We start from the raw sequence: 11,746 nt of genomic DNA, 5'->3' as shown, positions 1-11,746 counted from the left end.
GTTTTTCAATTATTCCCATGGCTCTCAATCATGCAGAAACGGCTTGTTGAGTTACTCCCAATGATTCTGCAAGCTCCTCTTGCGTTTGACTCTGATCTTCTTCGAGTAATGCTCTAATTCTTTGTCTTCGAATTTTTTGGCTGTCCAGAGCGAGGCTTGTCTTCAACGCTGAAATCTCCATCCTTGAAACGTCGAAACCATTCGCTACATGATTTATCAGTTGGAGCAGTGTCACCATAAACTTTGACAAGCATTCGATGATTTCAGTTGCACTTTTCTTCCAATTAAAGCAAAAAATTAGAACCTCTCGCAAATGCTGCTTGGTTAACACAAAATTCGACATTTCAAACACAGTAAAAATCAAGATTTTTGTATGAAACTCAAAGCGATATAAACTGAATATTATTAGCAGATCTAACCTCTCTGAAAACGCCAAAATCAGTTGTCACTATGAACCATTCACAACAGCTAGAGCCAGCTTTTGGGAAATTAATTGAACTAATTTGTACTCCCAATAGTTAATCCGTTTAATTTAAATATGTTTTCACGTAACATTGAGGATGACTCGATCGAGCTCGAAACGACGTTTGTTATTAATTTGTTTTAGTTCTTGATAATTATATTTGTTTTTTTTATTTACATATTTATGTTGTTTTTTGGTTCATAGCCTTTCTTAACATGTATTTTTAATTTGTATCAAGAGTATAGAATATATCACTCAAAAATTGCCAATTGACAAGAGAATTGATATCATAAATTATTCGATACTCATACTTAATAATCTATAGTTTCCTATCCTTTTTTCACAACACCCATTGACATAAAATTATTAGAATTGTTATTGTTAAAAGATTTCTGAAAATTAAATCCTGACATAATATTCATATATGCTGACAAGGGTAACATCACTGTTATATTAGCCCTTGAAAAAGACTTTTACATTAATAAAGTGAGTGAAATGCTTAGCGACACGGATGCCTATGAAACAAAAAAAGAGATCCTTTTAAAAAAATCTCTTAGAATCATGCTTACAAGATGGAGGACTTGCAAATATATTAATGATGCCCAATATAAATATTTATATTTCAGTGATGGGTCACTTCTGGCTTATGCAGTGCCGAAGATTCACAAACCGAATTCCTTTTAGGATCAATGTTTTTGTTGGAAGCGCGCTCTCAATACCGTTGACATAGAGGGTGAGACGCGTATTACCGGCCGAGAAGCGAATTAGAGGAAGGTGCCGGAAGGGCCGCGTGTAAACGGAAGAAGACGAGATCGGATCACGAGCTGAGGGAGTGCTGTCCATTCGCGCCAATAGAACTTTTGCCTTTTTACTGCTATTATTACTACGAATAATCCGAGCCGTATGCTCTCAATGTTTTGCAATAAAGTAGCGTGTTCGTGTAAAATACGAAGAAGTGTCTAATATTATTGAGAATCTTACAATCCCGAAACCGCTGCAACATTCTGGTGACCATGACAGGACTGAATAATTTCGTTGTAGCCGTTTTATAGCAAGCAGAGATCATAAGAAATCTGTAGACATGGAACAAGTAAAGCTAACGCTAAGAATAACATGATCCGCCTTTACGAGAGTGTACGCTTCCTTCCTGACTGAGCAGTCGAAGGGACCGTCGGACATAACCTCATTGCAAGTCAGCTGCGCATTGCTACGAGACAAAAGTGAGCTTAATGGGCTAAATCAGAAGCTGCAGACCTTGACGATTGAAGCGGGAGAAGTCATTGGAAGAGAGGCACAACACGCAGATGAGTATGCCACGAAATACCATCAAGCAAAGGTCGGGCTAACTTATCTATTAGAGCGGAAGAATGAATTCGAAACACTGACACCGGTTCCGTTGCAACGGACTACCACGACAACACAGGAAAGTATATGAGCATTAAAATTGCCGAAAATTGAATTAAGAAAATTTGGCGGTGATATCAAAGATTGGCTTCCGTTGGAGTACTTTTAAGAAAATTCACGAAAACGCGACGTTGTCGAGGGAAGATAAATTCCAATATTTAGTACAGTCTATGGTAAAAGACTCGCGCACGTTTGAATAGTGAATAGTTGTCCACTAACGGCCGGTAATTATGAGAAAGCTATACACAGCCTCGAGTCTCGATTCGGCAAAAAAGACTTATTGATTGAATATTATGTGCGCGAACTTTTAAAGTTAGTCTTAAGTAAGAATAAAAGCATGGCGCTCACAATCACTTATGATAAATTAGAGACGCATATACGAACATTTAAAACTTTAAGTGTGACAACAGAAATGTGCGCAGCAATATTGCTTCCTTTAGTAGAATCCTCACTGCCTGAAGAGACCTTGCGTACATGGCAACGAACAAGGGCTCAATTCCTCATTCTGACGCGTCTGTCATAAATGTTACTGCAAAAGATCGTCTTACTAGTCTAATGACTTTTCTAGGAAGAGAGGTCAAGAGTGAGGAATTCAAATGGCAAAAATATGCTTCGAGATCTACGATTTGCAGATGACAAAGGACAAAAATAAAAGAAAATCAAAGAGTGAACGAGATCCAGAGATAGCGACAGCGTCTAGCTTACTATCATTGAAAGAAGCAAAGCCGCAGCAATGTATATTTTGTGGAACTAATCATGACAGCTTGAGTTGTGAAACGGCCAGAAGTATGGACTTAGAGAAGAGAATCCAAGCTATAAAAGACAAGCAGGGCTGTTTTAATTGTCTAAAAGTAGGAAACAACTATAAAAGATGCCGTAACAAAATAAAATGCCCTTGGTGCAACAAAGGACATTGCCTGCTGATGTGTAGAAACCTATCGAGCAAGGACGAGACAAAGCAAGCGGATGAGAAGAAACCGAAAGAACCAGCTTTTTACGAGGGAAACAGTTGTCTCGCTAATGTCTCTTCGAATGCAAAAATGTTCCTGTTTACACTAAAAGTCAAGATGCGAGGTCCAAAAGGCTTGGTGAATATTCGCGCCGTCATAGATATTGGCTCGCATATAGATCTTATGTTTTGAAAAAGGTAACCAGAGAGCTTGGATACGAGACTGAGAGCGAACAGACGATGGTACACTTGTTGTTTGAAGGAACTAAAACCAAACCTTAGAGACACAAAACTTGTTGGATTTACATCGGCAACTTAGATGGAGCGACTTCGTAGCTTTGCAACAAAACATTATCTGCCAGGACGCCTCTTGTAAGATCGATGATACATGGATGGATATACTTGAGAAAAAGGACATACGTTTGAGCGACACCGGTGAACGTCAAGAATCTATTTCACTATTGATTGGAACTGATGTTGCTGGCAAGATATTCACAGGAAAGATCCTACAGATAAATTAAGGAATAACAGCTCTAGAAATTAAGCTTGGATGGACAATCTTAGGTAGGAATATAGATGACGATGACAGCGGCGCCGATACTGCGCTGACGATTATGTCAATGTTCACTCAAGAAGCCAACATATCAGACTTATGGAGACTCGACGTCTTGGGTATCACGGATCCTATTGAGAGTGTTACTAAGGAGGCACATCAAGCTGAAATAAAGACCTCATTTCAAGAGACAACGAAAATCTTCAACGAAGATCGATACGAAATTCTACTGCCGTGGAAAGAGAATCATCCATCTTTACGAGATAATCGAGACATAGCCGAGAAAAGACTAAAAGGCGTTACAAAGAGATTGCGACAAGAAGATTTATTTAACGGCTGTCCACCAGGACACGGTGTATACCAGGCTGTCTTTAATAATTGGCTCGAAGAAGCAATTATTGAAAGGATACCTGTACTTGAAGTCGACCAAGAGAGCTACTATCTTCCACACAGACCTGTAGTCAAGAAAAAAGGAACTACGAAGATACGCCCTGTTTTCAATACGTCAGCAAAAGTTAAGGAATCGCCTTCGCTTAACCAATGCTTGGAGACTGGACCCAATCTTATAGAGCTTATTCCAGCATTGCTACATCGATTTCGAGAGAGGAAGATAGGAATAACAACTGATATTGCAAAAGCAAGCTTCTTACAAATCAGCGTCTCCGTCGGATAGGGATGTTTTGAGATTCCTGTGGTGGAACGTTGACGGAGAAATAGAGATTTATCGACATCGTCGAGTTGTTTGTTTTCGAATTAACAAGCAGCCCATTCCTTTTAGGGACGACGATTGAATTGCATATTAACAGAGCCTTAAATTCTACCATTTTGTCATATAAGAAAGCAGTTTACGAGAAACTGGCAAAATCCTTTTATGTCGATGATTGTGTTACTAGTGTCGATTCTTATTCTGATTTTGAAGTTTTCAGAAAAGAAGCCTGTTTCCCTTTTGACTCAAGCCAAATTTGACTTAAGAGATTGGAAATACACTGGCAAGGATCCTGAGAGTCAGTCAAAGGTGCTTGGGACACCAAAAGGGATATTTTAATGTTACCGGAATTTCCTGCACCGACGATTACGGAGAAAATAACGAAGAGAATCATCTTATCACAAGTACAGAAAGTTTACGACCCTTTCGGATTCGTCTGTCCCGTACTGTTAAAACTAAAATTACTATTGCAAGATCTGTGGAATAAAAACGTGGATTGGGATACAGAAATAGACGACGACATTAAGCACGAATTTCTTAAATGGGTTCAGCAACTAGGCCTCCTACGTATGTTAAAGTTTCCACGATGGATTTTTGGAGAGGAGAGAAGTCACGACTCACTGTCCTTTCATGTTTTTGTCGACGTCAGTAAAGACGCATACGCGACGGCGATCTTCGTACGAGTTGAATCAAGCATAGCAGTCGAGGTGCATCTCGTAGAGGCTAAATCTAGAGTAGCATCCAAAGAGAAGAAGACCATACCTCGTCTTGAATTACTAGCAGCCTCCATTGGAGCTAGGATGATGTGATCCTTCGTAAAGGCTATGGATTATCAAGATATCAAGACCTATTTTTAAACCGACTCGATGACCATTTTAACATGGATTCGACAAACAAGACAATGGACAGTCTTTGTATGGAATCGTGTTCTGGAAATAAGGAGCCTTACGGATATTGAATCTTGGAGATATGTTCCTGGAATGATGAACCCAGCGGATTTACCCTCACGAGATTGTGATGCTAAGAAATTCCTTGAACTGAAATGGTGGGAGGGACCGGAGTGGTTGAAACTATCTCCCAAAGAATGGCCCAAAGAGGAAAGAAAAATTGACGAGAACATAGTTAACTTAGAGTTACGCAAGACTTCCGGACGATGCAAAGAGAAAATATTCCCTGAGACTACTGTTGAAGAAACCGCTATGCTAACCTCCGTAGAACAAGCGGGCGAAGAGACAGTCTCCTGGTATTTGCAGAGACTTTCGATGTATTCCAAAATTCTGTGTACCATCGCGTGGATATTAAGATTTGTGAATAATTGTCGAAGAATCCAAGTAAACAAAACTCAAGAGTTAACTGCCAAAGAAATTATTAAGGCAGAATTGCTTCTGTGGCACAGAAAAAAATCATTCCTGGGAAGCAACGATTCACGATTACGAAGCTTAAACGTTTTCGAGGAGAATAGACTAATACGCACAAAGACCATAATCTTCAATCGTCAAGACATTTTTTCTTTCAGATGTCCCGTGGTGTTGGACTCAACTCATTTATTGACGTTGAAAATTATCTTTCATATTCATTTGAAATTTAATCATGTTGGTATTGACATTGTGATGAATGGTTTACGCGAAAAGTTTTGGGTGCAATGCCGTCGTACGGTACGCTCAGTCATAAGAAAATGCGTCGTTTGTCGTCGGTATGCATCGAAAACAATGAAAGCACTACCTGGATTGTTGCCTGAAGACAGAGTAAGAGATGCCGCAGCGTTTGAAGTGATAGGTATCGATTACGCTGGACTACTTTTTTTGAGTGGTGAACTAAAGACTTACATCTGTTTGTTTACTTATGCAGTCTACCGTACAATCTTGGAGTTGGTTACATCTCTATCATCAGAGGAATTTCTGGAGGCTTTCAGAAGATTCATTGCACGTTGAGGAAGACCTACTGTAGTATATAGCAACAATGGGAAAAATTTTGTAGGGGCCAGGAATCTACTACAGAAGATTAATTGGCGAAAAATTTCCCAATATTGTGTACTCAATGAGATAACGGCATTTTAATCCACTTTCAGCTGCCTGGTGGGGAGGATGGTGGGAGCGACTTATCCGCCTCCTTAAAGATCTACTGAAGAGGACATTAAAGAAAACTTCGTTGAGCTATGAAGAAATGAACGCTATTCTATGCGATTGCAAAGCTACTATGAATTCAAGACCATTTACCTACTTGACAGAGGAAAATACTGAAATCACAGCGCTGACTCCAGCGATGTTCATTAGTGACATTCGAGAAAATGGCATTCCAGACTTAGATCAAGTTTACAAGTCCCACTTTGCAAAGAGGATACGTTATCGTCAAAGATTGAAAGAGGAGTTCAGAAAACGTTTCCGTATACAGTACCAGGGTCAGTTATCTAGACGAATTAAACTCAGCAATTGTTCCGCGTCCGTGGCTGTCGAAGACAGTGCTTATTGAAAATAATTTACAAAAGTGATTATACTGGCCACTCGCCATCATTAGAGAAGTCTACCCTGGAAAAGATGGTTACGTGTGGATGGTATAAAACTGAAAACGAGCAAAGGTGAACTGGTTCGCCCCCATTCAAAGATTAATTCTCTTGGAAGTTGAACACTTCAGCTGATAACTTTATCGAGTCTACCACTACGACGTCAGAGACTACTAAGGGAAATGCAGCTAATATCCTCGAGGAGTCCGTAACTATCTCTAAAGAGGAATCGAAATCGTGGAAGAAACGAACTTGAAGACCCGAAGGGGCCGTATCATCAAGAAACCGGACCGGTTCAGATACTAGAAATGTTTGTCATTTTATTTTTGTTTTCATTTTTTTTAGATAGGTTGAGTTGCTCCTACCAAAAAGTCACAATTCAAGGTGGGAGAGATGTTGGAAACGCGCTCTCAATACCTCAATATAGTTGATATAGATGATAGAGGGCGAGACGCGTGTTACCGGCCGAGGAGCGAGTTAGAAGAAGGTGCCGGAAGGGCCGCGTATGAACGGAAGAAGACGAGATCGGATCGCGAGTTGAGGGAGTGCTGTCCGTTCCCGTCAATATAACTTTTGCCTTTTTACTGCCATTGTTACTACGAATAATCCGAGCCGTATGCTCTCAAAGTTTTGCAATAAAGTAGCGTGTTCGTGTAAAATACGAAGAAGTGTCTAATATTTGAGAAACCTTACGATCCCGAAACCGCAGCTGCAACAGTTAGATAGTTCGTTATATCCTTAGCCTCATTTTTACACATTATATTTGAACCTATTCCTTCCCAAAGCTGAAAGTTATATAAAAAATAATTTTTAGTCTGTTAAAGCTTAAAAAGGATGACAATTGACAATAATTTCAAATTAATTTCACGGGATATTGTTTCTCTTTTATTAACATTTCATTAGCTATTGATTGTGTGATTGGAATTTCATCTCCAAAAAATGTGACTTACCCAGAATTCCTGACGGCAGTTCGGTTTATTCTAGATTCAACATTTATTTTATATTTAATAATACCATAATATTAGGTGTTGGAATTAATTCGTAGCGTTTTTTAATGAAAGAATGTTATTTATTTCACATGAGCATTAAAAAATACATTAATGAAAGTACTTCCCATCACTTGTAAAACGCTACGAATTAATTCCAACACCTAATATCATTTAATAATACCATTTATAAACAGAATTTCGGCACGCCCATGAGTTCTCCATTGTCAGCCATCATTGCAGACTTATTATAGTAATGCACAAATTGGAGAAAATGTCATTGTTGTACAATCAGTTTCTTTTCTATTACCAGACCGGATTATTATGTTGACGATTTATTTGCTGCTGTTCTTTCTTCTGAAATCATTTTTTGAATATTTTAATTCTTTTTACTCACATCTTCCATTTATATTAGAAGTAGGCTCTGACTCACTGAATTTTCATGATCATGGTCAAAGGAAAACATTTAATCTTTGATTAGAAACCGACTTTTTCGGGGAGATTTTTTAAATTATTTTTTAAATCATCCTGTCTCCCAAAAGAGGGGTAATTTTTAATTTGCTTGACAGAGCTTTATTACTGTCTGACTCTGAATTCTATCAAAAAAAATCTTACATTAATTATTAATATACTAATAGAGAACAATTATCCCTTCAAACTTTTGACACAATCAGTGATAGAATTAAAAACATTCAGAGTAGAGGAACAATAGTACATGATTGAACAAAAATGATAAAATAAAGGGTATTATATCATGGTTCACTGTACCCTTTGATGTTCACTGTTCCATTGATAACCGAAAAATTAAAAAAAATTAATAGAAAGGATATTAAAGTTTCCTATTATAACTCTAATAAATTGAATAAGTTTATTAAGGTACAAAAGGATTCTCATTCAAATCTTTCAAAGAACAATATAGTATACAAGATCATGTGCAATGATTATGATGCATCATAATGTCGGACAAATCGGTAGACAATTTAAAATCAGAATTACAGAATACCATAATCGTTGGAAAACATCTACCCGTTCTGTAATCACCGAACATAGAGTAGCCGAAATATGATTTTAACTAGAATAACATCCAAATACTAGAAGAAGAGCTGTGTTACAATAAACGCTTAATTTCCGAGATGTTAAAACTAACAAGCAGAAAAACAGTCTTAATCTTCAGACACGGGGGGTCTTCACAAAGCGTATAACATTGATTATAAACAAAATTTGATATTGTTCTTATCTAGTCATTTTATCAATCTATTAATCGTCAGATGGTCAGCCTTACCGTTAACACAACTTTCAAAAAATTCTTTCTGAAAGATTCTGCACACATAATCAAGTTTTAGTATAGTGACTGTGAATTACATTTTATAATCACTATCTGACTGGTGTACTACCTCTTATACTTTACATGATTTTATAATGAATTTGAAAGTATTTCTTCTTACTGCGAAATGATAACTGCGACCACGTTGGTGAGTGTTTTATTGAGATGATGTTGTTGCTTGCTTTTTACAGAATTTAAAAGTAGATAATTTTTTGGCAGATTTTTATTTTATTTAGATATTTATTTATTTATTTGTTAACGAATTTGTTGCTTTAATTAGAACATCATGAAATTCCGAACAATTGGTCATTAAATCGCTTGCGAATAATTCATGTTCTCTGTGAAACGTTCACCAGGATGCTATATAAATTGGAACACTTTTCATCACAATTTTTCTCTGATGATGGAAACAAATTTAAGGTGTGAATTTTGTATTGTCTGAGGATAGCTCAATCCAAGAGCCAAAATGTGTAATGATATCTTAGTTTATATTTATTGGGAGTACAAATTAGTTCGGTCCGTTTTCCAAAAGATGGCTCCGGCTGTTGTGAATGGTTCATAGTGACAGCTGATTTTGGCGTTTTCAGAGAGGTTAGACATCTGCTAATAATATTCAGTTTATATCGCTTTGAGTTTCGTACAAAAACCTTGATTTTTACTGTGTTTGAAATGTCGAATTTTGTGTTAACCAAGCAGCAGGTTTGCGGGAGGTTCTAATTTTTTGCTTTAATTGGAAGAAAAGTGCAACTGAAATCATCGAATGCTTGTCAAAGTTTATGATGACACTGCTCCAACTGATAAATCATGTAGGGAATGGTTTCGACGTTTCAAGGATGGAGATTTCAGCGTTGAAGACAAGCCTCGCTCTGGACAGCCAAAAAAATTCGAAGACAAAGAATTGGAGGCATTACTCGAAGAAGATCAGAGTCAAACGCAAGAGGAGCTTGCAGAATCATTGGGAGTAACTCAACAAGCCGTTTCTGCACGATTGAGAGCCATGGGAATAATTGAAAAACAAGGAAATTGGGTGCCTTATGAACTGAAACCGAGACGTTGGAAGGCGATTTTTCACTTGCGAACAGCTGATTCAAAGACAACAAAGAAAAGGTTTTTTGCATCGGATTGTGACTGGAGATGAGAAGTGGATATTCTACGACAACCCGAAGAAGAAAAAATACTACGCTAAGCCCGGTCAATCGTTGCCATCGACCTCAACATCAACACCAAAGCCGAACATTCATGGTTCGAAGATCATGCTCTGTATGCTTTTCCGAAGGATGCAGCACGATTTGGCAAGTCATCGCTTCACTTCTTTCGCAGAAATCGAAAATTGGCTCCAAAATTAGATCGCCTCCAAAGACGAGTCATTTTTTCGAGATGGAATTCGAAAATTGCCTGAGAGATGGGGAAAAGTAGTAGCCAGCGATGGACAATACTTTAATTAATCTGTTCATTTTGTTTTGAAATAAATGCATTTTTGAACACAAAAAAACGGACCGAACTAATTTATACTCCCAATATGTATTTAGTTATTATTAAGAGAATTTTTTTTATACTTTACATTTTTTTAAAAATTGATCTTATTTGTCTATTTTGATCGTTATAGTAAATATTATAGGTTTCATTTTGCGTCCACGATTTCAAAGCGGAAGATAACAATGTAAGTTGAAAATGATATAATGTTTCAATTTTGTACTTTATCTATGAAATTATGAAAAATTAATAAAAGTAGAATACTTTTTTCTCTATTTTCATATAAATAATGTGAGACCAAGCGGAGCTTTATGTGACAAAGTTTCGGAGATACGGTTTAAAGTTTTATTTTAAGAAGTGAAAAATTAATTAAAAATGCCATTTTTTTGCCTCCGCAAACATTTCCAATGTCTCGAATGAAGAAAGTGCATAGGACATTTTTGAAGTAAACATTATGGTTATACGACAATTTTCATAAAAAAAGAAGGGATATTTTTAGCAATGAAAACTCCTGATGAACATCACAATTTAATTTTTTACAGATTGCTAAAATTGTGTAAGTAATAATCCGTTAGTTTGCGCGGTTTTTCGAGAAATCTTTTTTTAATATATATGATATGCATGAACATATATTATATGTGTATTTTGAGATGTGCTTGTAGTTATTTGAGATGTGAAATGTGTAAAAATAAATTAATTTTATAACCATATATGAATATATATGATATTTGCTTTTTTTCTATTTACTTTTTTTATATTCTCTTTTTTATGTTTCTTTCATCTCGTATAAATTTTATTTTTTAAAGAACTGAAAAGGATACGGGCAGTAGAGCGCAGAAGACGTCGCACAAATAATATATTTATGAAGTGTGAAACTTCTTTATTCATTAATCTTGTGTAAGAGTTATGTGTGTAATGTAAGTTATGTGGGACAGATGTGTAGACAACTGAGGTCAAAAATCATGGAGCATAAGAATCACATCTGATGGAATTCTACTCATAATATCACAACGGAGCATCAATTATAAAAAGGACATGATTTCGATTGAAACAACGTTACAATACTGAACGAGGAGCCTCATATAAGAAGAGATTGATTTCGCAGATGATATTCATCAGGAGACAAATGCATGGACTCAACCTGCAGACGGATGTGGAGGAGCTTCCCAAAGCCTACCTCCCGATCATAGACAAGCTATAAAGGCTTGAGTTGCCACGTCTAGTCAGTCAGTCAGTGTCGTTCGTACACAGTAATGAGTCTTTCTGGCGTGTTTACTTTCTTATTCTTGAAATTGATTGTTCTTGATTAATTTAATGATACATTTTTCTATTTGTTATCTTAGAAAATTACTAACTAAAAAACAAAAAGTGATACTGTGTCTGATACT

The 11,746-nt window shown here is 36.9% G+C and overlaps 3 protein-coding genes across 3 annotated transcripts; all 3 read left to right on the top strand.

Moving 5' to 3' along the window:
* Positions 1 to 2,463: 2,463 nt before the first annotated feature.
* On the top strand, positions 2,464 to 4,042 carry LOC147908877 (uncharacterized). Its single transcript, XM_087409084.1, has 4 exons — positions 2,464 to 2,955; positions 3,015 to 3,070; positions 3,136 to 3,299; positions 3,381 to 4,042. The coding sequence occupies exons 1-4, from the start codon at positions 2,464 to 2,466 to the stop codon at positions 4,040 to 4,042; spliced, it is 1,374 nt and encodes a 457-aa protein (XP_087265210.1).
* A 371-nt stretch (positions 4,043 to 4,413) lies between these two features.
* Positions 4,414 to 4,884, top strand: LOC105155096 (uncharacterized). Its single transcript, XM_011071008.1, has one exon. The coding sequence runs from the start codon at positions 4,414 to 4,416 to the stop codon at positions 4,882 to 4,884; it is 471 nt and encodes a 156-aa protein (XP_011069310.1).
* A 57-nt stretch (positions 4,885 to 4,941) lies between these two features.
* On the top strand, positions 4,942 to 6,831 carry LOC147908876 (uncharacterized). The gene is made up of 3 exons (XM_087409083.1): positions 4,942 to 5,851; positions 6,144 to 6,473; positions 6,707 to 6,831. Exons 1-3 carry the CDS (start codon positions 4,942 to 4,944, stop codon positions 6,829 to 6,831), a joined length of 1,365 nt encoding a protein of 454 aa, XP_087265209.1.
* Positions 6,832 to 11,746: the final 4,915 nt, after the last annotated feature.

The sequence above is a fragment of the Acromyrmex echinatior genome, chromosome 8, assembly GCF_024713525.1.
Source record: "Acromyrmex echinatior isolate Ae372 chromosome 8, ASM2471352v2, whole genome shotgun sequence".
Classification (NCBI taxonomy): Eukaryota; Metazoa; Arthropoda; class Insecta; order Hymenoptera; family Formicidae; genus Acromyrmex; species Acromyrmex echinatior.
The sequence above is the reverse complement of the archived record's forward strand: the minus strand, read 5'-3'. Positions and strand labels throughout refer to the sequence as shown.